Genomic DNA, 27930 nt, shown 5'->3' with positions numbered 1-27930 from the left:
TACAATAATTTCTGGGATTTTCTTAGAGAGATTGTAGCAAAAAGAGAATGGGGCTTTGGCTGGTGTTCGCAATGGTTAGATCATCAGCCCACGCACTGAAGGGTCTTGGTTTCCAGTCAAGGGCATGTACCTGGGTTGCAGGTTCCATCCCTGGCTCTGGTCAGGGCGTGTGCGGGAGGCAACCAATCGATGTGTCTCTCACATTGATATTTATCTGTTTCTCTCTCTCTCTCACTCTCCCTCTCTCTCTAAAAAAATCAATGAAAAATATGGAGTATATGACAAAACGTTGATAAATACTGAAGCAGAGTGACAAGCATAGTGGGAAATCATTACACCAGTCTTTCTACTTTTATGTATGTTTGAAAATGTCCATAAATTAAATTTAAAAAATGCTGTATTTTGGGTATAATGTTATTCCATGTTGTCTTCTCTTTTCTGTCTTGAATCTCTTTAAAATTTTAATCTGGGGTTGTAAAGACGGGGTAGCCAGGCAAGCCTAGACGTGTAGGTGAGTGATGAGAGGGTTGGAATAGAATCTACTTAAAGGCAAACGAACTAGTCAGGTAGAACACTAACGCGAATGCTGAGAGCACAGCCTAGACAAGGAGCTAGGTCAAGGTAAAAAAAAAGAATCCAAATGAAATTGGGGAAAACATGAGGTGATGATTTAATGATTTAACACAGCACTCTAGTTTATAAGCTCTATTTACTTTATTGCTCAACTTAGTTCTCCTAACAGTTCCATGAGGGAGGGAGGATAGGCATTCTTTCCATTCTTGAACCTGATAAGCAGACACAGGTCACAAAGCTAGCAAATGGCTGAGTCTCAACTAGGGCCTCAGATTTACTCCTACAGTACTTAAGGCAACACTGGGACTTACTCCAGTGGTTTTCAAGCTGTTTTGCAAAAATATTTCAAAGATTTCACAAATACTTGATTCAAATTTATTTGGAAATAAGGAATATAATTTTTAATGCTCAAATAATCATTAGATATATTAGAGACAAATATGTTAACTTTTATTTCAAAATTCACTAGTTTTGTGCAAATCTTGGACTAAAGCATCTTCTATTTTTATTTAATTGAAGGCCATTTTTTTATACCTAAACAAAATAAATACAGAAATGACTTAAAACTGCATTAAATAAAAAATCCTGTCATTTATAATAATATTAGTTATTTTCTCATAAATGACTAATAAGTTAATCTTATCCAATTTATTAATGCCAACAAAATGTAATTTTTTTAAATATTGGGATTCTTCATAAGTTTTCATTTGAAAAATATTCCCTCTGCTAAAAATGTTATACTTCACAGGTATTAAGTTCAAGAAAAATAAGGAATAAAAGGGGTCATTGCTGTAATAACCCTATTTGCATCTGTCCACATTTTATAACATTAATTCCATGTAATTAAAAATATAAGTAGATCTCAAAAGTTCTCATCACAAGAAAAAAATGTAACTATGAAACTAAATATTAAAAAATATAGAAAATGTGTAGGAGTCAGTAATCAAACACATCAAACACATGAAGGCTATAGTAAGACTTTGCCAACCTCCAAACTATGAAATGTGACCAGATACAATAGTTACTTAACTGTATTAAAGAATAATCCTATATAATAAAAGGGTAATATGCAAACTGACCCTAAAAGCAGAACGACTGGGAATGACTGTTCACTATGACACACACTGACCACCAGGGGGCAGACGCTCAATGCAGGAGCTGCCCCCTGGTGGTCAGTGCACTCCAATAGGGCGAGTTCTGCTCAGCCACAAGCCAGGCTGATGGCTGCCAGTACAGCGGTGGTGGTGGGAGCCTCTCCTGCCTCCTCAGCAGCGCTAAGGATGTCCGACTGCAGCTTAAACCTGCTCCCTGCTGGCAAGTGGAAATCCCCCAAGGGCTCCTGGGCTGAAAGAGGGATGTCTGAATGCCAGCTTAGCCCCAATCCCCCAGGGAGCGGGCCTAAGTGAGCAGGTGGTCATCCCCTGAAGGGTCCCATACTGCGAGAGGGCACAGGCTGGGCTGAGGGACACCCCCGAGTGCACAAATTTTTGTGCACCGGGCCTCTAGTTCTTTTATAACTTGATATACCTTAAGAAAGGTTCCAACTTTCCATTTTATCTATCTATTTCCTCTAAAATGTCCTATAAGAAACATTTGATTCATATGGCAAGGGTGGCAAACATTACATGTCTTCCAGAGGAAATAAATGTAGGAAGTACCTAAGGAAGTAACTTAGGTATATAAATTTGGTCCAAGATGAGAAAGACAACAAGGAGTGCTGAGGTCTGGGACAAATTAGAGATCTGCACATTTCACGATAAAGCAATACAATTCACTAAAAAACACCCAACCAAAGAAAAACATAGAAACCACTAGCAGCACTATCCACCAAAGACCTTCTGTAGCCCACCTATTTGGGCAACCAGTGTGCTTCCCTTGAGAGTCATTCAATTCTTTCCTATTGCTCAGTCCTGTTTCCAATTCTTGGGGGCTATAGCATCAGAACCAATTATTACTACATTTGTAGTTTTGTCACAAGCAAATTGATTTATTCTGGTTTGTCTTTCCTTGATTTTTTATAAATTAAGTATATACTATACTAAAGTTTGTGTATTTTCCCTCTATTATTCCCCTACTTCTTTTCTTTCCTTCTTCCCCTCTTTTCTCCTCTTTCTGAATAACAGTTATATACCCTGGCTAAGCCAGAGTTCTAAAGCATTCTTTTACTTTTGCTTATCAGTTGACAATTTCATTTGGTTTCATCCTTTCTTCTAGTTGACTTTCTAGTCTTCATAACTTCAGTTTAGGATGCCTGAAAACTAAATTCTAAATTCCAGCCATGCAACGTGTGGAATGATAAAATCAAGTAGCTTTGGCTCCATGTACAGAATCAGCTTAACTAAAATCTGGTAACTTTAAATTAAAATATAATTATGTACTTTAATCATGCTGAGAAAAGTCATTTAAAAAAATCTCATCTGTTTTCCTTTTCCTGATATAAACATTTCCTAAGTAGTAGTGTTTATGGAAGTAATAAATTATAATGAAATGTGTTTCCTATATTATAATAACCATAAATACTTCTTTAAATAGGAACTTAGCATAATTAAACTCTAAACACTTATTGTACCTTTTTGATAAAGAAATCTTTCAAATTAAGCCTTAAAAATACCCCACCATAAATGTTAAATGATTTTTTAAATGGAAATTTGGTTTATCTAATTCTATAAGCTACTACAAAGATATCTTTTGGAAAACAAGTCACAGAGGAATGTCAGGGGTAAAACCAGCTTTCCTTTCATTTTCACCATAACTATTTCATGACCTCACTCTGTAACTCACTTAGCAGATGATATGACTACTGCATGTTCATCAGAATTAAGGATTTTTGTAAGATGATCTGCAACTGAATCTTCATAAATTGTCATCTGAAAAAAATAGAAAAACTATATTGTGTTATCGTTGCCGGCAATTATACAACTCGGTTATCAGTGCTTTAAAAATGGGATCATTCAGGGCACACGTGACACAGGGCAATGGCTACAATGAATACCTAATAGTCATTCTACAAAATAGATAAATATTTCCTTTCTGTGAAAGGCTGTTAGTTTCTGGAATTCTTTAATTTATACTCATAGAAAAATCCATAAAAAAATCTTTAAAATATTTTTTAAGTGTCAAAAGTGTGAAAATACAAAGAATTCATACAATTGAGTACAAAAATGCCAGATAATCTAATAAGCATGGGCCAAAGACTAAAAATTTTAAGAGGAAGATACCCAAATGGTCCATAAACAGATGAAAAGGTGTTAACCTTATCAGTCATCAGGCAAATGTAAAGTAAATCCACACTGTGAAACCACCATATATCTGTCAGAATAGATAAAATGAAAACACCAACAACCAGAAATTGTCAAGCATTGGCAAGAGCAATAGAACACTCATACACTACTGGTAGGAGAGCAAAATGATACATACACTCTACAGAAATTGTATGAAATTTACAGTTTTTTATTAAGAGTCTTCCATCAAGTTTTTGCCTCAAATATATTCCATATCACATGGCTCTATTGAAGCTGAACATATGCATAATATGGTAGGATCCAGCAAACTTCAACATACATGCCCAAAAGAAATGCAGATGTGTGTTCAGCAAAAGACATATACTAGGATGCTTATAGCAATATTCACTCACTGGTAGAATGGGTAACAAATTGTAGTATATTCATGCAATGAAAAACTATGGGTCAATGAGGATGAATGATCTATAAACGAAGCCATAATATAGGTGACTCTCACAGACAAAATGTTGAATGAAAGAATTCAGAAACAAAGGAGCAGATACAAAATGGTTCTACTTTATTTTCTTTTTATTTTTTAAATATATTTTATTGATTTTTTACAGAAAGGGAGAGGGATAGAGAGTTAGAAACATCGATGAGAGAGAAACATCAATCAGCTGCCTCCTGCACACCCCCTATTGGGGATGTGCCTGCAACCAAGGCAAATGCCCTTGACCAGAATCGAACCTGGTACCTTTCAGTCAGTCTGCAGGCTGACACTCTATCCACTGAGCCAAACAAGTTAGGGCGATTCTACTTTATAAAGTACAAAAACAGATAAAACTAATCTATGCCATTAGAAGTCAGGGGAGTGGTTATTGGGGTGGGAGGTGGGAGTGGTGAATAAAAGGAAGCATGAGGGGCCTCATGTGGTGCTGTTAATGCTGCCTTATGATCTGGGTGTTGATTACATCGGTTCACTTAGTTTGTGGAAACTGGCCAAGGTCTGCATTTATGATATGTACTTTTTTGTAACATCCTATCTAATAAAGAGGGAATATGCTAATTGATCCTCATGCCGTGGCAAAGATGGTGGTGCCCACAGCCAATAAGGAGGAAATATGCTAATTGAATGCCACACTCTCAAAGATGGCGGCGCCCACACACAATAAGGAGGGAATATGCTAATTGACTGCAATACCCTCAAAGATGGCAACGCCCACAGCCACAAGATGGCGGCACCCAGTCCCCTCAGCACCCCCATGCACCTGCCTCCGGAGTCTCCAAGTCCCCTCATCCCCCAAGCTGCCCAGGGCTGGCCCGAGGCACAGGCAAGCCTTGAATGGCGGCTGCCCAGACAATGCCCAAGGCGCAGGCAAGCCTTGGATGGTGGCTGCCCAGCTGCCCAGGGCCGCCTGAGGCTCAGGTAACCAGAGCTGGCCAAGGCTTGCGCTGTCGGCAGTGGCAGCAACAGAGGTGTGATGGGGGCTTTGCTTTCCCCTGATCACCGGGTCGTCTCCCACCCCTCAGGGCTCCCGGACTGTGAGAGGGGGCAGGCCTGGCTGAGGGACCCCCCCATCCAGTGCATGAATTTTCATGCACTGGGCCTCTAGTAATTCAATAAAGCTTTTTTTAAATGCTGAATACAATCATACAAGCATGTAAATAAATATTTCTCTCAAACCATGAAATAACCAAATGCCAATGGAGTCCTATGTTCCCTTTTCTATGTGACTCAAACTTTAATAGTCTGTTGAAAGAACATATCTTCCTAATATATGAAAATGTGTACAATATTTACAGTTTCATATCAAGAGGCTTCCATCAAGTTTTTGCCTCAAATATATTCCATGTCACATGGCTCAAAAATTTCCACTGTAAGCCATCTGTTCTCTGCAGACCGGCTTCTCTGCTCTCCTGCTTGACTCGGATGTCCTTTCATTGCTCTCCACCAATCAGCCTGTTCATTCAGGCTCAAATGAAGATTCAATGATCCACATCCCCTATAAAGCTTTCCTGAGTAGCCTCTTCCCAAAGGGACCTCATTCACCATTAACATCCAATTCCACCAGTGGCTAATTAGTATGTTGTCACTCTTTTAAATTTCTATCTTACTTTTTTCAAAGGCAGATTATGTATGGAAAAAAATTATCTGAAAGAAAGTTGGGGAAAAGATTCACACAATATTATATTGACTCACAAATCCACTTTATTGCTTTCCGGGTCTAAACATTAAAAAAACTGCATCTTTACAGTTAAGATCAGAAAAATGAAAATACATCTATCCAAAAGGAAAGAAAGAAAATATTTTTTCAAAAAGATTAGTTTTATTTTATTTCCCTACAGGATAGATTGTCATAAAGCCTAAGAAGGTAGAAAAAAATATTATAAACTATCATTAATTCCATTTGAATTTACAATAAAGAAATCCAAGTTTTTGTCCATTAAATATAAACAAAGGCAAAGAATACAATCTCCTCCAGAGAAACTGAAATAAAACCTCCATGTCTGAGGATAAAATTATTGCTATCACTTGCTAACCTATCATGTAGACATTTAGCAGTCACAAAGGTAAGGCGATAATAACAGCTAACATTCTTATTGTGTAGCAGGCACTGTGATTAAGCATTTTGTATTTATTTATCCCAGTAGGTGTCCTGTTTCACAGCCAAGGAATGTGAGGCTCAGGTGAATTGAGTGGTTTTCCCAGGATCCACAGCTAATGAAGAGGAAACAAGCTGGGGGCAGGCCTGAGGACGCTGGGGCTTTTCCCACCACACTGTCCCCCTAAGCAAGTCTTGGCCTTTGCTTAACTGTATTTGTTAAATACAAATTTTATCATTTTTCACATGTATCATTATTACAGCCTTCTTGCTGGGCTTCTTGTATCTCTCCTGCTCCTTTTCAAACCATTCTCCACTTAACAAGTGTTTAAAAAACAACAACAAAAACAGAAACCTGGCCCTGGCTGGGTAGGTCAGTTGGTTAGAGTGTCATCCCATGTACCAAAAGGTCGAGGGTTCAATTCCTGGTCAGAGCACATATCCAAGTTGTGGGTTTGATCCCCTGTTGGAGGCAACCAATTGATGTTTCACTCTCGCATCAATGTTTCTCTCTCTCACTTCATCCTCTCTAAAATCAATAAAAGCATGAGGATTTAAAAAAACAGAAACACAAATCTGATCATACCACATCCCTGCTTAAAAATGTCTGAGTGGACCCCTCCTACTTTCCAGATAATGTAAAAACCCTTTAGCTAACAAGAAAGACCTCTAGAATTCCCAAGACCCTGAAGGATCGGTCTGACCCTTCTTTCCTCTTCTGTCCTGTTTTTTGATGCTCTTTCCTTGCACCGCATATTCTACCATGTGGTAACTCCATAGAATTATTTGTATGCCCCAATTTACCAAGGTACTTATTACCATGCTCTTTGTGGTGCTCTTGTTCAACCAGCTTATCCCTACTTCTCTTTTGTGCTGAAAACAGAGTTTAGGAACAACTCCCTCTGTAAAGACTTCACTGAACTTACCAGGCCAAGAACCCTCTCTTCCGTACAACCATTACACCCTGAAAATACCTAAACATTACTGTCATTTCCTTGTTTGTCCCTCCTACTAGACCAGAGATTTCTAAACTTTCTAAGCTCAAGCCTAGTAAGTCAAGGGATTCTTTTTTTAAAAAAAAAAATATATCTTTTTATTGATGAAGGGAGAGGGAGAAAGAGATTGAAACATCAATGAAGACAAGAGAATCATTGATTGGCTGACCCCTGCACGCCCCCTTCTGAGGATCAAGCCCGCAACCAAAAAATGTGCTCTGACTATGAATCAAACCATGACCTCCTGGTTCACAGGTTGATGCTCAACCTCTGAGCCACACCAGTCGGGCAAGGGATTCTTAATGTCTTAACAATTTTGTCATAGTGCCCTTAGGCCAAAAGAAGTACCTAACAGTAGTTAAGTCTAAACATTTAATAAATATTTATGTCCTAAAAACTCAATAACCATTTGAAAAAATAATGGATATACATTTAAAAAAACACACAAACATCTTACTTCATTTTTAAATAACTAGTTGTAAGTCTCTTGGCATTGTATACATGTGAAACCTTGGAATGAGATTGGACAATGATACCCGCATTTCCTACTCCACAGCAAGTTTAGTGTGGTGATTGCTTTATTTTATCACAGCAACTCCTAAAAACCCAAAAATATGCTGTCACTGAAAGGAACATAGTACAGCCTAATGTTTAAACTGGGCACTACCTCCAGCTCGCAGTTTGCACAATGTATGACAGATGTTGAGTTTTCTTCGAATTTAAAATATCTCATGGTAGCCCTCTGAGCTCACTGTGGTGCCCCAATGCACCCCACCCCTAAGCTGACTGAAGCTAGAGGGTAAGTCTTTTATTTCCAGTCAAGAGTACCGACAGGTAATTAATCTTGTTAAATGAATGAAAGAGATAATAAAGTTACAATTTCTTAGCATGCTATTACCAAGCTTCTAGAAAACCGACAAAACTGGGGGTCGGGGGGAGAGAACTTTTATTATTCTATCAGAGTATATTTAAAAATAAATTTACTGTAATAGGAAGAATTTTGTTTCTGGAGATTTAAGGCCATTCTTCCCTGTTTTCAGGGAGATGACTGAGGCACCTCAGTTCGTACTTTCTCTTTGATTTCCTCGGCATTAATTAACAGGCATCTGTTAACTTACTAGACTTGTAAGACTGGGATATGATACAGAAGAGACCAAAAATAGGACTCCTGCATCAATAAGCTTTTAATCCAATTGGAAAGCAGGAATCTGGCTCCTAAGAGAGGTGAGGCCAGAGGGCTTTGATGCCAAGATGCCCATTGTTCCAAACAGGTTTGGTCTTTAGATCAAAATTTAACAAGAATAATTTTGTTATTTTGCCAGTCACAATGTCAAATGACAGTGTAATGGTGAGTGAATAAAACACACTGCCTGATTTTCACAGTATGATAGTACCTAGATCATGGAAGGTGAAGGGGCTATAGAGCTCCTGAGGAATAACAGAGTCCTAGGCAGCCGTGGGCAAACTACGGCCTGCGGGCCGGATCCAGCCTGTTTGAAATGAATAAAACTAAAAAAAAAAAAAGACCGTACCCTTTTATGTAATGATGTTTACTTTGATTTTATATTAGTTCACACAAACACTCCATCCATGCTTTTGTTCCGGCCCTCCGGTCCAGTTTAAGAACCCATTGTGGCCCTCGAGTCAAAAAGTTTGCCCACCCCTGGTCCTAGGACTTGAGAGATAGGGATGGCTGCTTTGAGCAAGTGATACCTAAGCTGACACCCAAGATGGGAACGGAAGTGAACTAATAAGCTCATGCTAACGGAAGGACACAAATTTATTCACAAAGGGTTAGAGGAAGACATGATGGGTAGGGTGATTGTACGTTAAAGGTAAACAATAAATTTTCTAATATTGAGTAATAAAAAATAATCATGATTACTGAAGGAAATCATGAAACCACTATTTTTACAATGTTTAAAAAGTACAACAGCAAATAGCATTACTGAATTCTGGCCATAAGGAATCAATCAATGACACTGTCACAATTCCTTAAGTTCTGTAATTCCATGATGCCAAAAGAATGCTATCAGTAAGATAATTAGGAAGATCGACCACCCTCTCTGTCCACTTAAGGAAAATTAAAAAATAATAATTTCACGATCATGTCTGAGGAAATCCAAAATGAATGTTTTATTTTAAGAAATATATAAGCTGGCCCTGGCTGGTGTGGCTCAGTGATTAGACTGTCGACTTGCCCACCCACAGTCATGTTGGATTCCTGTTCAAGGGCACATACCTGGGTCAGAGATTTGATCCCTGGCCCCAGTTGGGGCACGTACGGGAGGCAACCAATTGATGAGTCTCTCTCACATCGACATTTCTCTCAATCTCTCTCTCTCCTCCCACCCTCCCTCCCCCCTTTCCACTCTCTCTAAAATGCAACGGAAAAAAATTCTGCAGTTGAGAATTAACCAAAAAGAGAAAAAGAAAAAATATATATCTATATACTAGAGGCCCGGTGCACAAAAATTTGTGCACTCGCAGGGATCCCTCAGCCCAGCCTGTGCCCTGTCGCAGTCTGGGACCCCTCAGGGGATGTCCACTTGCAGGCTTAGGCCCGCTCCCAGGGGGAACGGGCCTAAGCTGGCAGTCAGATAACCCTCTGGCAGCCCGGCAGCCCTCGGGGGATGTCCACTTGCCAGTGGGGAACAGGCCTAAGCTGCAGTCGAACACCTTAGCGCTGCTGAGGAGGCGGGAGAGGCTCCCACCACCACCGCTGTACTGGCAGCCAGCAGCCTGGCTTGTGGCTGAGCAGAGCTCCCCCTGTGGGAGTGCACTGCCCACCAGGGGGCAGCTCCTGCATTGAGCGTCACCCCCTGGTGGTCAGTGTGTTTCATAGTGACCAGTCATTCCCAGTCGTTCTGCTGTCAGGGTCAATTTTCATATTACCCTTTTATTATGTAGGATATAAAAGCCTAAGCGACCATCACAACAGAACGGACGAATGAATAGGCTGCATGGGACGACCAGGCCGGCAAGGGGGTTAGTGATGGACGACCAAATGACTGAGCAGCAGGCTGCATGGGGCGAGCAGGTCGGCAGGGGGGTTAGTGAGGGACGACCAAATGACTGCAAAGATGGTGGTGCCCATAGTCAATAATGAGGGAATATGCTAATTGACTGCCATGCCCTCAAAGATGGCGGCACCCACAGCCAATAAGGAGGGAATATGCTAATTGGCTGCCATCCCTCAAAGATGACAGCACCCACAGCCACAAGATGGCTAGCAGGGAAGGGCAGTTGGGGGTGATCAGGCCAGCAAGGGAGAGGTCAGGCGTCTCTCAGGCTGGCAGGGGAGTGGTTAGGGGCAATCAGGCAGGCAGGCAGGTAAGTGGTTGGGAGCCAGAAGTCCCGGATTGTGAGGGGAATGTCCGACTGTCGGTTTAGGCCCAATCCCTGTGGGACATCCGGCCGTAGGACATCCCCTAAGGGGTCCCAGATTGGAGAAGGTACAGGCTGGGTTGAGGGACAACCCCCACCCCATGCATGAATTTTGTGCACTGGGCCTCTAGTATATATATATATGTGTGTGTGTGTGTGTGTGTGTGTGTGTGAGTGTGTGTGTGTGTGTGTGTGTGTGTGTGTATCCTATCTAGTAAAAGAGAAACATGGTAATTGGCATACAACCGCTACCCTTTCCATTGGCTAATCAGCGAGATATGCAAATTAACTGCCAGCCAAGATGGCCGCTGGCAGCCAGGCAGCTTGAAACTAACATGAGGCTTGCTTGCTTCAGTGATGGAGGACTCCAACATTCCCCGCCTGCCTTGCCGGCCTCGGAGCAGGCAGTTTGAAACATAGTTACAAATACAGAAGCTAAACAAAACCCCAGAAACATGCTTTCAGCTAGCCGGGATCTCAGAGCTGGAGTTATACATTGCTTCGATTATAGAACCGAAACGAACCAGATACCTGCTTTCAGCAGCAGAGGCCTAAGAGCTGGAGCCTCAGAGCTAAAGCTGGCCCAGAATAAAAAAAAAGAACAAAAGGAGCAGTTGGAAGCTTCCGTCACCCACCAGCCTGAAAACAGCCCTCAGCCCCTCACACACACTGGCCAGGCACCCCAGTAGGGACCCCCACCTTGAAGGGCATGTGACCAGCTGCAAACAGCCATCATCCCCTCACCCAGATTGGCCAGGCACCCCAGTGGGGACCCCCACCGTGATCCAGGACACCCTTCAGGGCAAACCAGCCGGCCCCCACCAGTGCACCAGGCCTCTATCCTATATAGTAAAAGGGTAATATGCCTCCCAGCACCGGGATCAGCGGAGCCGTGAGGCCTCCCGGCACCGGGATCAGCGTGACAGGGGGCAGTGCTCAAATCCCCTGATCGCCCTGTGGCTCTGTGTGTGACAGGGGGTGGGGCCACAACCTTCCTATCGGCCCTGTTCTGTTCGTGACAGGGGAAGGCGCCCCAGCCCCCTGATCAGCCCTGCTCTGTGCCTGATAGGGGGGAGCTCCCCAAACCCCTGATCGCCCTGCGGCTCTGTGTGTGACAGGGTGCGGCGCCCCAACCCCCTGATCCGCCCTGCTCTGTGTGTGACAGAGGGCGGTGCCCCAAGTCCACTATCGGCCCTACTCTGTGAGTGACAGGGGGGAGCTCCCCAACCCCCTGATCAACCCTGCTCTGTGCATGACAGGGTACGGAGCCCCAACCCCCCTGATGGGCCCTGCTCTGTGAGTGACAGGGGGCAGCGCCCCAACTCCCTGATTGGCCCTGCTCTGTGCGTGATAGGGGGTGGCACTGCAACCTCCCCATCGACCCTGCTTTGAGTGTGACAGGGGGCGGTGCCCCAACCCCCCAATCAGCCCTACCCTGAGCGTGACTGAGGGTGGCATCGCAACCTCCCGATCCGCCCTGCTCTGTGCATGATAGGGCGGTGCCCCAACTCCCCAATCAGCCCTGCTCTGAGCCCAACCAGGGGCTGCACCTAGGGATTGGGCCTGCCCTCTGCCACCCGGGAGCAGGCCTAAGCCAGCAGGTCGTTATCTCCCCAGGGGTCCCAGACTGCGAGAGGGCACAGGCCGGGCTGAGGGACCCCCCTTCCCCCCGAGTGCACAAATTTTTGTGCACCGGGCCTCTAGTATATATATATATATATAAAAGGCTAAGTGGCCGAAACCAGTTTGGCTCAGTGGATAGAGCGTCGGCCTGCAGACTGAGAGGTCCCAGGTTCGATTCCAGTCAAGGGCATGTACCTGGGTTGCGGGCACATCTCCAATAGGAGATGTGCAGGAGGCAGCTGATCGATGTTTCTCTCTCATCGATGTTTCTAACTCTCTATCTCTCTCTTTTTCGCTCTGTAAAAAATCAATAAAATATATTAAAAAAAAAAAAAAAGGCTAAGTGACAAACCTTATGTCCATCTGACCAGCCAGTACATATGACACGTACTGGCAATTTAAAAATAAGCATTGTTTAAAAAAAAAAAAAGAAAAAAAAATAAGTGTTGACTCCCACATGCACAATACATATAAAGCTCTTGCTGGCACCAATCCCATTGTTGTTTTTGAATTTGGTTGTTTTTGTTGACATTCAACCGTGAACCACATTGTGATTTATTCATTGCCAGTACATATGACACGCATTGGCAATTTAAAAATAAATGTTGACTCATGCATGTGCGATACATATAAAGCTCTCACTGGCACCAATTGCATGCATGTTTTAATTTTATAATACTATATTATATACTAGTATACTATTTTGACATGCAATTTTTTCAGTGATGTAACTTCACAGATCTTTCTTCTAATTAATTTCCTTTCAATGTGCATCAATCCATGCACCGGGTCACTAGTAATATATTATAAATAAAAATGCTGCTGGAAATAAAATAATGAATATATTATTCTTTTTAAAAATATGTTTTTATTGATTTTTTTTTTTTGAGAGAGAGAGTGTGATAGAGAGAAACATCGATGAGAGACAATTGACTGCCTCCTGCATGCCCCTTACCAGGATGGAGCCCACAACCTGGGCATGTGTCCTGACTGAAAAGTGAACTTGCTACCTCTTAGAACTCAATCAACTGATGAGCCACACCAGCCAGGCAATATATTAATCTCTAGTAGTAATTATCTCTGGGTAGTAGAATTATGAGATTTGTATTTTCTTTTTTATATATTATTATATTTTTGAAAATTTTAAGTAATTTATTTCATCTTTATTGTTGAGAGTATTACAGATATCTCCCTCCCCCCCGCCACCCTTGGCCCCCGCAATTACCTCCTTCACCCAGATCCTGCCCACCCTAGGCCTTCACTACCCTATTGTCTGTGTCCATGGGTAATGCATATATGCATGTAAGTTCTTTGGCTAACTTCTTCCCACCCCCCACCTTCCCTCTGAGATTTGTCAGTCTATTCCATGTTTCCATGGCTCTGGTTCTATTCATCAGTTTTGTTTGTTTGATTCCTTATTCGTTTATTTTTTTAGATTTAATTGTTGATAGATATGTATTTATTGCCATTTTATTGTTCATCTTTTCTTCTTCTTCTTCTTCTTCTTCTTCTTCTTCTTCTTCTTCTTCCTCTTCCTCTTGCTCCTTCTCCTCCTCCTCCTCCTCCTCCTCCTCCTCCTCCTCCTTCAAAACCCTTTAACATTTCATGTAATACTGTTTTGGTGGTCATGAACTCCTTTAGCTTTTTCTTGTCTGGGAAGCTCTTTATCTAACCTTCAAATCTAAATGATAGCTTTGCTGGGTAGAGTAATCTTGGTTGTAGGTCCTTGCTTTCATCACTTTGAATATTTCTTGCCACTCCCTTCTGGACTGCAAAGTTTCTGTTGAGAAATCAGTTGACAGCTGTATGGGCACTCATAGGTAATTAATTGTTTTTCTCTTGCTCCTCTTATGATTCCATGTCATTAGCCTTTGGCATTTTAATTACGATGTGTCTTGGTGTGGGCCTCTTATTTGGGACTCTGTCCTTCCTGGACTTGTAAGTCTATTTCTTTCACTAGGTAAGGGATGTTTACTGTCATTATTTCTTCAAATACATTTTCAATTTCTTGCTCCCTCTCTTCTCCTTCCTGCACCCCCATGATGTGACTGTTGGTACAATTAAAGTTGTACCAGAGGTTCCTTACACTCTCTATATATTTTTGGATTTTCTTTTCTTCTCGCTCTTCTAATTGGACGTTTTTTGCTTCTTCATATTTCAAATAGCTAATTAGATTCTTGACATCCTCTACTCTACTATTGATTCCCTGTAAATTATTCTTCATTTCAGTTAGTGTATCCTTCATTTCTGACTGGTCCTTTTTCATTTCTTTGATATTTTCAATAAGTTTCTTGAAGCTCTCATTAAGTTCCTTGAGCATCCTTATAACCATTGTTTTGAACTCTATCTAGTAGTTTGCTTGCTTCCATTTCATTTAGCTCTTTATCTGCAGATTTCTTCTGTTCTTTCATTTGTCACATGTTTCTTTGTCTCCTCATTTTGGCTGCTTCCCTGTGTTTGTTTCTATTATTAGGTAGAGCTGCTATGTCTCCTGGAATTGGTAGAATGGCCTTGTGTAGTAGGTGTCCTGTAGGGCCCATGGCTCAGCCTCCTCAGGAATCTGAGCAGGGCTGTGTGCACTGTCCTGTTATAACAGGGGTGGGCAACCCCTGACATGCGTGCCAAACATGGCACACCAGTAACTTTTGCTGGCACACGAAACCCTCTCTTATAATCTTCCATTTATAATTTTTTTCTTAATATCAACTTTTTTATTTTTCAAATAAATTCAGTGTAGGTGCATCTTAGATAAATAAACAATTTTACATAACATGTATACATTAAAAAATAAATGTATTTTTCATCATCATATACTGTGTTTTTGTCGCTTGAATGAATTTTATTATTTCTTCAAGGTTCTTCACATACATACAACTTAAGAGATATCAAGTAGGCGGAACATGTTCTCAAAAAATTAGGGTTGGCATGCAGAAGAATTTTGAGTCAGAGATTTTGCTGGTTTTGGCATGCACTCACAAAAAGGTTGCCCACCCCTGTGTTACAGTTACACCCCTTTAGGTGCACTCCTGTGTGGGCTATGTGTACTGTCCTGTTATAGTTGAGCCTTGGTTGCTGTTGGTGTCACTGGAGGAATTGACCCCCAGGCTAATTGGCTGTGAGGACCAGCTGCAACTACAGTGGAAGAGCTGCTATGCAGGGGATAACCCCATGGAGCTGGACTTGCTTCAGTGGGACTTTGGTGCTCACCAAGTCCGCCCCTTAAGTGTATCACTCACGGATGTGGTAGAAGGTAATCTGGTGTGGTCTGAAGCTGTACGCCAGTTGCATTGGTTCTGGGGTCTCCCAAGAGGTGCAAAGTCAGCCACTGCCTATGCCCTGGCTAGGGCCACCCAGCATGAGCTACAGAGCAATCTGAAGATGGCTGCTATTTTTGTTGGGCTTAGAAAGTGCCCAGGAGAGGCCAAGCTGTTAATCATGGCAAGTTGCTGCTAGTGTCAGGCCTGGGGCCACTTACCGAGGTACAGGAACCCTGAGTCCAGCTGCAGTTTGTTTGCCAGATTTTAGTAAAGTCTGAAGCCTGAGCCAGGAAAGGCCACTCATATGAAAAATAAATTGCAAAGAGTTTGGATGGGGCTGCAAATTGAGTGGAGCATGGTCTCAGGGAATCTTCAGGGTGAGGCAGACAGTGTGGCCCAGGTTGATGGTGACTCAGATTTGGTTCCTGCCAGTCAGCTGTGTGTGTGTGTGTGCGTTTGGGGGGAGGGGGTGGGTTCCAACTCTTTTGTCTGGGAGAAAGCTGCTCCTGAGTTCTTGCACTGATGCCAGACAATTTAGTTCCTCTCCATATGTCCCTGGATCCTGTAAACCTGCTGCCCCAGTGCTATAGCTCAGAGGGAGGGAGTCAGAGAAAGTCCATGGGCAGGCCCTTTAAGAGGAACTGCCTGGGACTCTAGAAGCCTTCCAGGCACTGGAACCCTAGGCTGAGGGTCCTGGTGTGGGGCTGGTACTCCTTGCTCCGCATGGGATATCCCTCACAATTAAAAACATGCCACACATGGGTGTCAGACTAGCCCATTCCGTGCCTCTCCTGTACCTACCAGTCTCAATGTGGCTTCTTTTTGAATCTCTAGTTGTAGGACTTCCATTCAGCAAGATTTCAGGTGGTTCTATATTTTAGTTGTAATTCTGATGTGGTTGTGGGAAGATGCAAGTACCAGCATTTACCTATACTGCCATCTTGGTTCCTCTCTCTAAATTTTCAAAATTTTTATAAGCAGTTTTTGCTACCTTATATCAGAAAAAGTTTTTCAAAATTCAGTTAGTTTCCTTAAGGAAGAGCTCCATGTTTCTAGTTTCCATTCCTTTCCTTAGTTTTGACAAGATCATAATTTTCTTAATGACAAAACAAAGACTTCAACTGTAAAATAAACAGATGAATTTTCCTCAAGGGGAAAATAAGCTCTCATAGATCAAATGGTCTTAGTGAGTCAGAGAATAATCCTTTAAAAATCTGGTTTTGTTGCAAGTCTCCAGGGCTTTGAGGTTTAATCAGAATGCTGAATCTTTAAGAACATCTAAAAACTGTATTATTAATGGTCCATAGCAGGGATGGAATAAAGTGCAGTTTTTCTTTCTTTGTTTTATCTTGATCAACAGACTTAACCTGTGGACCTGTTCTGATGCACCCTCAACAAAGGTATATAGTATTGTAGCCATGAGTATTGGTGTCTTTGGAGATTGTTTAGGGGAGCTGGGCTAACCCTATTGATCACACAGGTGTTCATGGCAGAAGCAGAAGATGAGTAAAAGCCAACAGGAACCTGTCATCATCTGGCCTTCCCTGGAACCCTGTTGGTCAGAGGAGGAGGCAGGTGGAATGTTCGGGAGAACTATGAGGGGTGTTTTCACACACTCATTATCTCATTTAATCTTCGCAACATGGTAGTCTCACTCTACAGATGAAGTCACAGAGGTCAATGAAGGTGAGTGATATGGCTAAATTCACACTCCCGGTGTGGGTGTTCATGCAAGGTCTCTAACCTAGATCATAAGGATTCCATCCTCTTGGGAGAGGACTGTAAGAAGACAATGAAGACCAGACACCAAACAATAAAACATAAAATTAAGTAAACATGCTACCATATCTTATAAGCTTTCTTATTTGTTCAAGATATTCACCCCCATTTTCATATAATAAATAGGTAAAGGGTTAAAGTCTTACATAAAATTCTTCAGGTGCTTCTGGAGGTCCTGGAAGTAGAGAAGCCTTTGGTGGCAATTTGAGTTCATAGGTCATTATACTCCACCTGAAGGGAGAAAAATCTTTGGTCTAAAATTCCTTTAAAATTTAATAAACTGGCTATGTCTCACTTCATATACAAAAACAGGCACATATATGAACTATGGTTTATTGTATTTTAAAACAACCAAATGTGATTGAATATAAACTGCACTTGAAAAATAAAACAACCAAATATGGGAAAAGAGATGAAATTTTGGTAATTTCACAAAATGCTGAATTCATAAGTTATGATTTCCATATCCTATCAATTCTCTGTGTATTCATGACTTCCAAACATTTTAAGGCCATGACCCAAAGTAAGAAATGCTAATAATTCCTCTTTACCAGATGCAATGCATTCTGACTTTTCTATTTTTGTTGTTTCACTTTTAAAATAATGCTCACTGTAATTTAATAACTAAATTATACAACTTACTAATGGATCACAACCCAAAGTTCTAAAACACCATCCTAGATTAAATAAATGCACAGTACCTATAAAAAAAATCATTCTCCATGTCACAACCAGTCATGCCATGGGTTCTATTCCCAGTCAGGACACATGCCCTGGTTTCAGGCTTGATCCCCTGTGGAGAGCGTGCAGGAGGCAGCTTACTGAAGATGTTTCTCTCTCACCGATGTTTCTCTATCCCTCTCGTTTCCTCTCTCTCGAAAAAAATCAATAAAAAATACATATTTTTAAAAAGAAGTACCAGGCAGACAAAAATATGTCATTCTTACTCTGTCTCCACAAACCTGTTTTCATCTTTGTAAGAAAGTCACAATAATGCTTATTAGCTATCCCACATGTTGTTTTGAGGATTAAATCAATTGATAATATATGAAAAAGTTTTGATAATTTGGAATATTATTAAACAGCAATATTTTCACCTGGTCCTTAAAAACAGTAATGAAAAGTCAGGAACATCTTCTGTCACCATATATTTGGCCCCTTTGCCCATACGGTGACAGAAGATGATTTGACTTTGGGTGGTGGGCTCACAATGCAATATACAGATCATGTATCACAGAAATGTACACTTGAAACCTATATGATCTTATCAACTAACTAGTGGCCTGTGCATGGATTCGTGCACTGGTAGGGTCCCTCAGCCTGGCCTGCACCCTCTCGCAATCCGGGACCCCTCGGGGGATGTCGAACTGCTGGTTTTGGCCAGATTCCCGCAGGCCACTGGCAAGGATCGGGCAGAAACCAGCAGTCTGACATCCAAGCAGCAAGCGGCCAGGGAGGAGGCCAGGAGCCCGAGCCCCGGCCAGGCGCTGCGCCATTCCCGCTCATCTAGGTCCTGCTGCACCTGCCGTCGCTGCCACCACTTGGTAGGCTCGCTGCCGCTCCGCTGCAATCTCCAAGCTGCAGCTGCATTGAGCGTCTGCCCCCTGGTGGTCAGTGTGCATCATAGTGACCAGTTGTTCGGTTGTTTGGTCACTTAGGCTTTTATATATATATAGATGTCATCCCAATAAACTTTAAAAAATTAAATCAATTAGAAAATATTTTTTAATAAAGCCTGGAAAATGTTCTTATGTTTCTAATAATAGTTTTCTTTTAGGTTCAAAAATCTAGCCCTGGCCAGTGTCTCAGTGGTTAGTGTGTCAGCCCGAGCATCGAAGGGTCATGGGTTTGATTCCCAGTCAAGGGCACATACCAGGTTGCAGGTTTGTGCTGGTCAGGGTGTGTGTGGGAGGCAACCAATTGGTGTGTCTCTCTCACATCCATGCCCCTGTCTCTTTCTCTCTCACCCCCTCCCTCCATTCAACTCTTTAAAAAAAATTAAAAAAAATCAATAGAAAAATATCCTCAGGTGAGGATTAACAACAAAAAATATCTAAAAGGTTTTTAAACCCCTTTTTATTTTTATTTATTTATGTCTTCCTATGTTTTTGCAGAAGTATCAAGAAATTTCACCTTGGGGGCACTATTTCTCTGCTGACCATGTGGAGAAGTTAATTTTTATAACGAGGGAAAAGCACACAGAGTAGGATGAAACGAGAGTGTGGTATTTAAATTTGCAACAATAAGCCCTTTAAAATACCCTGTGTGGTTTGGTGAGCATAGAATTGGGTAGCTGTCTGACAAATCACCTCCAGGCTCCTTTAAAGACTGGAGGTTAAATCCACTTTCTGGACAGAAACCAAGATAGCGGCATAGGTAAACACCGGAAATTGCTGCCTTGCACAACCACTTCAAAAATACAACTAAAAGACAAAACGGACATCAACCAGAACTACAGGAAGGCTGGCTGAGTGGAAATTCTACAACTAGAAGGAAAGAGAAAAGCACACTGAGACTCAGAGGAGGTGCGGAAGTAAAGTGCAGAGGTATGGAGGCGCACTCGGAAATGGCTGGCAACTGAGAACACGGTTGTCTTTTTCAATCAGGAGGGAGTCTCAAGCTCTCAATGGCCCTGACTCCAGTTCCGGGCGAGTCTCTGGGGACCCAGACTCATACGGGGAGAAACTGCACTGTCTGGCATCTGGCGGAACTCGAGGGCGGCTTTCTCTCAGAGGTGCTTGCAGCGATTACCAAGGCACAGTGAGACCCAGGTCCTCTTAGGGAAGGATGGAGGATCAGCCATAGCTGTTTGCTCCACCCTGGTGATTCCCTGAGACCTCACCCCACCCAAGCTGTTCGCAGAGGCTTTTGCATATGAATGGCCTGGCCCTTTGCAATCTAAAGTTACCTAATAAACTGCAGCTGGGTCAGAGAGACCCAGAACATCCAAAAGAAGGCCCAAGGCCCCACAGCAGCTTGCATTGCTTCATAGATGGGCCTCATCTGGGCACCTCCAAACCCCAAACAAAGAAGAGGAATCTGCAGATCTCTCTGTAGCTCCTGCTGCGTAGCATCAGGCAGAGGCTAAATTAGCACCTCCTTAGAGATCCAAGAGCCAGTGTACCCAGTGGTCAGAGTAGAACCATCCAGACCCATAAGGGAAACACTCAGGGGGCAGACTCAGTGAGCACCAAAGCCCCACTGAAGCAAGTCTTGCCCCAGAAGGGTGTCTCCAGCACAGAAGTTCTCCCACTGTAGACACAGCAATTTCTCACAGCCAATTGGCCTGGAGGTCAATTCCTCCCAGTGATCCTACAACAATCAAGGCATAACTACAACAAGACTGTGCACAAAGCCCACAAAGGGGTGCACCAAGAGTGTCCACCTCAGGTAATTGGGGAGGTTGAGCCACGGGGCCCTATAGGACACCTAACACAGAAAACCACTCTATCAACACAGGGAAGCAGCCAAAATGAGGAGACAAAAAAACAGGTCACAAATGACAGAAATGGAGGGAAAAAAACTACTGGATATAGAATTCAAAACCACACTTTTAAGGTTTTTCAAGAATTTTCTAGAAACAGCCGATAAATTTAGTGAGACCCTCAAGAAATCTAGTTAGACCCTCGAGGTTATGAAAAAGGACCAACTAGAAATTAAGCATACACTGACTGAAATAAAGAATATTATACAGACTCCCAACAGCAGACTAGAGGATCACAAGATTCAAGTCAAAGATTTGAAATATGAAGAAGCAAAAAACACCCAACCAGAAAAACCAAAAGAAAAAAGAATCCAAAAATATGAAGATAGTGTAAGGAGCCTCTGGGACAACTTCAAGCATACCAATATCCGAATTATGGGGGGTGCCAGAAGAAGAGAGAAAGATATTGAAAACCTATTTGAAGAAATAATGACAGAAAACTTCCCCTACCTGGTGAAAGAAATAGACTTACAAGTCCAGGAAGCGCAGAGAACCCCAAACAAAAGGAATCCAAAGAGGACCACACCAAGACACATCATCATTAAAATGCCAAGAGCAAAAGACAAAGAGAGAATCTTAAAAGCAGCAAGAGAAAGACAGTCAGTTACCTACAAGGGAGTACCCATACGACTGTCAGCTGATTTCTCAACAGAAACCATGCAGGCCAGAAGGGAGTGGCAAGAAATATTCAAAGTGATGAATAGCAAGAACCTACAACCAAGATTACTTTACCCAGCAAAGCTATCATTCAGAATTGCAGGTCAGATAAAGAGCTTCACAGATAAGAAAAAGCTAAAGGAGTTCATCACTACCAAACCAGTATTATATAAAATGCTGAAAGGTATCCTTTAAGAAGAGGAAGAAGAAGGAAAAGGTAAAGATAAAAATTATGAACAACAAATACATATCTATCAACAAGTGAATCTAAAAGTCAAGTGAATAAATAATCCGATGAACAGAATAAACTGGTGAATATAATAGAATCAGGGGCATAGAAAGGGAGTGGACTGACAATTCTCGGGGGGAAAGGGGTGTGGGGGGGTGTGGGAAGAGGTTGGAAAAAAACAGTACACCTATGGATGAGGACAGTGTGGGGTGGGGGGTAAGGCCAGAGGGTGGGGTGGGAACCAGGTGGAGGGGAGCTATGGGGGGGGGGGAGAGGAACAACTGTAATAATCTGAACAATAAAGATTTAATTTAAAAAAAATCCACTTTCTGCACCCACACTACTGGGGGTATCCCTCTCACCTTGTATGTTATATAAATGTCTAGCCACTATGTTGTACACTTTAACTAATATAAAATTGAATGTCAACTGTAAATTTAATGAAAAATTTTTTCTAAAAGGAGTGTTTGGGATAAATAGAAATAAATGCTCTACGGCCCAACTCTCTTTTTAAATATTCTGTCAGCAAAAGAATTAACCATTTCCACATTACCTTACGACAGGCAAGTTTACAATTAATTAGATTATAGCTCATTTGAGAGCAATTACATTTTAGATGGGTGGCTCCCTGATGATTTTGTTACTTTCCAGAGGAGTTCCACAGATGGCTAATCCTATCAAAGCTGTTTTGATTCATTATAAACTCAAGTTTATAACGATATTTTGACTTTTATCTTCTTTTTTAAAATTTAAATTCTTTATTGTTTAAAGTACTACATATGTCTCCTTTTCCCCCCATTGGCTTCTCCCCGGCCATTCCCACCCCATAGCACATGCCTTCACTTCCCTACTAGTTATGTCCATTGGTTATGCTTATATGCATGCATACAAGTCCTTTGGTTGATCTCTTACCCCCCATCCCCTGCCTTCATATTTTGACATTTGTCTTCTTATGGGGGTGGAGAGGTTATTGCTCACTGAGTCCTGTTGTCCCCTATACCTAAATTCTAAAACCTCCTCCATAAGGCTCAGAACACATGCACTGTGATTTCTTCTTTCCATGTGGAGCATTTAGAGAGAGAGCAGTGAGGAGATGTGACCAAGGGGACCATAAAGGGTGATAGTTCTTCCAGATGCATCTCTCTTCTTTTAGTATTTAGTTCTTTGTTGGTTTAATTCATTCTTCATAAGCATCATTTAAAAAAGATACTCTAACAAATCCAAACTTTATAGATCTTTTTTAGCTTTAATGAAACCACAAGATGATAATCATTGAAAGGCCCCCTCCCCAAATTAACCATTTAAAGCTGAGCCTTCTATCTCTAAAATAACGGGTTCATTAGACTAGTTTTTGCTACAATTCACTCACTCAAAAAATATATTGATTGAGTGTCTACTGAATATACAGAGTGTCTACTCTCTGCTGGGCTCTGTTCTAGACCTCAGGGGTGAGAGCGTGGACAGGACCAGGAAGTCTCTGCCCTCAAGGGGCCTACAGTCAGCAAAATTTAAGTTCTCAAAAAAAAAAAAAAAAAAAGATTGCAGTATGCCATTTTCAAACTAGATATAGGAGATAATTCACTTTTACCTGTCCAGCATTTTAGTACTGGCTCGTTCCAGCTTCTCTAGTATCTGGGGAAGTTGAGTGTCATCATCGTATGAACCACCCCAGCCGAGAACCCGGGCCAGGTCATTTCCGGTACCCAAAGGCAGCACTCCAAGCTGACACTAGAAGAGAGCACAACAGGAGACCTCAGACAAGGGGAGAGATTGGGTCTATGACAGTTCTACACTTCTCTGTCAGCCGGTTAGTACACATTCATGTTAGCTAGCAATGAAAAGAATTAGTACTTGCCTGTTTATTCAAGTTGAGCTTATCAATTTCTGACAAAACCCAACCTACACTTCCATCTCCTCCACAAACAAGAATCCGGAAATTGTCAAACTTCTGGAATAATCTTAAACTGAAAGTAAAAAGTGTTTTATTTTAATATAAATAAAAAAAATTCACTTTCCCTAATTCTATGTTATTCTATATTTATTGGTATTCATGTTCAGATTAAATATAAGAACTCTTACATAATAATTATACTATAAAGTTAAGTACAATTTTAACTCAATAAAACCTCTTAATCATAAAGAGGAAAGAGGATTATAAGTAGAAATGGAAGTAAAATTAGAAGGAAAGGGAAAGAAGAAATAAGAAGACAAAAAAGAAGCAGAACCCAGGAAAGAGAATGAAAGATAAGTGATATAAGATGGTAAACGTAGTAATTTTTTTCTTCCCATGACAAGGCTAAGTTACTTCCTGAAGCATAGCAAGCTCCAAACCAGGGGTGGGCATCTAGGGCACTGTTGCTATTGAGTGGCAGCTCCTAAAGAAATCCCAAACCTTGACAATGTGTCAGTTTTTGTAGTCCTGTCAGTTGTTCTCCTCCTCTTCTCCTAGTCTCAGGTCAATCGTTTTACTCCTATTTCCCTGCCTCTCGACTTTTGACATGCCCCATCTCCTGAGTGTACCTTTGCATAGCTCAAGTATGGTGGGAAATCTAAAAAGTATGTTACAGAGATAACCTCAAGAAGTTTAACAAAGAAAGCTCCTTGGGTGGAAATAACGAATGTCAAGAATATAAGCTGTAAGAACTAGAAAGGATTATAAAACAAATGTACTAGAAAGGAGACAGAGCTAACCAGCAATGGGAGAGACAAAGGTGAGAAGAGAGGCCAGATGAGGAAATGCCAGGACCCAAAGAAAGGGAAGTGAGGGATGTCCACGTAGATGAGGAAGGAGTTGGGTACACATGAAAAAGACCAACACCAGTGACCAAAGGGCCTGAACTTTGCAAGAAAAAGGCAATGGAAATAAACAGGAACAAAAGTGAAAAGAGGGACAAGAAAAGAGTAAGGAGAGAAATATGGAAGACAGAAAAATCTGAAAATCCCCATGTCTACTTTTATGTTCATGCGTCAAGGTGACGGTGGAACCCTAGAGAAAAGCAGAGTTGGCATAAATAAATCATAGAGAATGCTGGGCTCTGGTTCAAATGACACAATATCAGTTCTCCAACAAAAATCATACATGTACTGACAGTGCTTCAAGGCACATTTTCCTTCAATGAAAATATTATTTAATATTTTTTCAGATTTTATGTTAAATGACATTCCAGATAGCTGAAACAATGAAGAAAAGCATTTCTTTGCCATTTGTATGGAGTGAGTCTGAAATCCTGGAGGAACTACCTAGAGACCCATGATAGTAACCATGCTTTAGTTAAACAATTGATTGTATTACATACAAATCAATACAAGTCTTCCATGCAAATCAATTTCTAAAGTTAGCTTGTATTTCTATATTTTCACATTTATCTTTCTTAGAGCTCAGCACACTCTGAGTGCTTGATTGATGTAAGATACGATCTAAAACACTTTCTAAACACATTTTGGAATTCGTATCACACAAGGAAGTTATATCAATATCAAAGAGGTTGTGTTAAATTTATAATTAGAATTTTTAAAAAGGGAGGAGTGAGAAGATCAACACAGAGATGTCTAAATGAGTCTACAATTTTCATGAACTGAAAAGCCAGACACATTTCATGCTTACTGCTGTTTCATTTAAAAGAGACTTATCAATAATCAATTACCCCAAATAAGGACCTCCATTCATTAAATCAAACACCTGAGCTGGATTTAGTAACTGTTTAAACCGTCGAAGGAACTTGACTCCCTGATTATCTCCACTCTTGGAGTTGACGAAAACCAGTAAAGGACTAACACAGAATGAAAACGTTGCTCTACAGAAACCTGTAAAAAAACACAGGACAAGATCAATATGCATAGTTTCCTCTCTTAAACTAACAAAAATCCAGAGAAAAGAAGAGAAAGTCATAAAAATAAAGAACCAGGTTCATTACTTTAACAATAAGTTATAAATTAGCCCCCCAACTGGAGATTGGTTTATTATTTACATATTAAAAATATAAATATATAGAGAGAGGAGTTATCTTTTAAAATATGCTCTATAATGAAAAATCATAACAAATGGTAAAAGTATTAATCAGAGATAATTTGAGATGTAGGACCTACTTTAACAACAATTATAAGGAAAACCAATCAGTCTATGTTCTTGTATTTAGTATTATAAAGTACTAGAGGCCCAGTGCATGAAATTCATGCACTCGGGGGGGGGGGTGTCCCTCAGCCTAGCCTGCACCCTCTCGCAGTCTGGAGCCCTCAGGGGATGTCCAACTGTGCGGAGGCAGGAGAGGCTCCCGCCACCACCGCTGTACTCGCCAGTCATGAGCTTGGCTTCTGGCTGAGCGGTGCTCCCCCTATGGGAGTGCACTGATCACCAGGGGGCCGCTCTTGCATTGAGCATCTTCCCCCTGGTGGTCAGTGCACGTCATAGCGACTGGTCGACCAGTTGAGTGTCTGCCTCCTGGTGGTCAGTGCTCATCATAGCAATTGGTTGCGTGGCCTTAGAATATCATAAGCATATTATGCTTTGATTGGTTGAACAACCAGACGACCAGACACTTAGCATATTAGGCTTTTATTTTATAGGATTAGTAGCCCTGCGCATGAATCCATGTGCCAGTAGCTCGCTGCCGCCCTCCTATAGCTCTCTGCCCACTGCCCCGCCCTCCTGTTACTCCCCCCACCGCCCTCATAGCTTGCTGCCCTGCCCCCTCCTGTAGCTCTCCATCGTCCACTTGTAGCTCACTGCCCCACCTTCCTGCTGATCCGTGATCTGGTCGTTACGTGGTTGGTCGCTATGTAATGACCATTTACATATTACATCTTTATTATAGGATTTTAACTGCTCATTGATGAGGCCTGAACAAATACTTTAAAGTTTATAATAAACAACAGAACACTGATATATCAGGGCTTGTAGAGGGAGGGCTTTAATACCACAGGTTTTAAAAAAGTCATATCTTTTGAGGCTTGTATCCCTGTATCTATAAGACCTATTGGCATAATTTATATAAAAAGTTTGAAAATCATAATGCACTTTATCAATGCAAAACATTAATCATATATGATAAAAGGCTTTTATAATATGGTTTGCTTGGAAAGTTATTAATTTGCTATTCCAAAACCAGTGTTGTAAACACATTCCTCAGCACTTACAACTACGTTGTAAGATTTTGGAAAAAGTAAATAAATTTATAGTAATATAAATTCCTGCATTGAAATGATAAGAAAACAGATTTCTAAATAAGTGATATGCTAATGGGCAATTTCAATATAGAGGGGAAAAAACACATAAAAAATTAAAATTTTGGGATTACATTTCAGAACAGAATAATGATCTTATTTGCTGAAACGTAATATCTAAAAGTCTTATACACAGAAAGTTCACCAATGTGTTAATAGCTATATAAAATTTTAATTTTAAAATGTTCTTTTAAAAATTAAATGTACTGTTCAGCAATTAAAATAGAATTAGTATATAAAAACGGATAAGGATAACAGTTATAATTCTATTTTTTCTAGGAAAATAAATGTACATATCAACTTTCAATATATCGGAAATATACATACTCACACCACTGCTACATACCATCAGAATCAGTGCTGTTTAGTGCAATTGGAGGAATGATAGACACTTTACATTGGCCAAGTGGACATACAGGATGGTATAAGTCTTTGCAGGCAGTGTGTACCTAATAACAAACAAATAAATTTTTAAGAATCATAAAAACAAATCAATATTTAGTTATAAGTTATAGCTAAGAAACTGATACTTTGAGGATCAACTACATCACAAAATGTTCAGTAATTCATAAATTTAGTGGCACAATATTTATGCTTCTAAACCAGCTGTGGGCAAACTACGGCCCGTGGGCCGGATCGACCCGTTTGAAATGAATAAAACTATTGAAAAAAAAGACCGTACCCTTTTATGTAATGATGTTTACTTTGAATTTATATTAGTTCACACAAACACTCCATCCATGCTTTTGTTCCGGCCCTCCGGTCCAGTTTAAAAGCCCATTGTGGCCCTCGAGTCAAAAAGTTTGCCCACCCCTGTAAAGGGCTAATCTTTTTAGAGATGGGAATTTGATTTTGTCTGTGAAGCATATTTTCAAGATTGTCTCAGGCAAGTAGTATATAGT

The 27930-nt window shown here is 41.1% G+C and overlaps 1 protein-coding gene across 3 annotated transcripts in view; it reads right to left on the bottom strand.

Annotated features, from left to right (window-relative positions):
• The window catches only part of DGKH (diacylglycerol kinase eta), a gene marked incomplete at its 5' end in the record, with an annotated part of 194994 nt that overhangs the window by 37566 nt on the left and 129498 nt on the right, over nucleotides 1–27930 (bottom strand). For all 3 annotated transcript variants that reach the window (XM_081084491.1, XM_081084490.1, XM_081084492.1), the window contains 6 exons: nucleotides 3355–3440; nucleotides 17585–17669; nucleotides 23397–23536; nucleotides 23664–23772; nucleotides 25453–25612; nucleotides 27375–27477. In XM_081084491.1, coding sequence (XP_080940617.1) covers nucleotides 3355–3440; nucleotides 17585–17669; nucleotides 23397–23536; nucleotides 23664–23772; nucleotides 25453–25612; nucleotides 27375–27477 — 683 coding nt within the window. The remainder of the gene's footprint in view (nucleotides 1–3354; nucleotides 3441–17584; nucleotides 17670–23396; nucleotides 23537–23663; nucleotides 23773–25452; nucleotides 25613–27374; nucleotides 27478–27930) is intronic.

This window comes from Myotis nattereri (assembly GCF_964212035.1).
Source record: "Myotis nattereri genome assembly, chromosome: 2".
NCBI lineage: Eukaryota > Metazoa > Chordata > Mammalia > Chiroptera > Vespertilionidae > Myotis > Myotis nattereri.
This window is presented reverse-complemented; position numbering and strand designations above follow the sequence as displayed.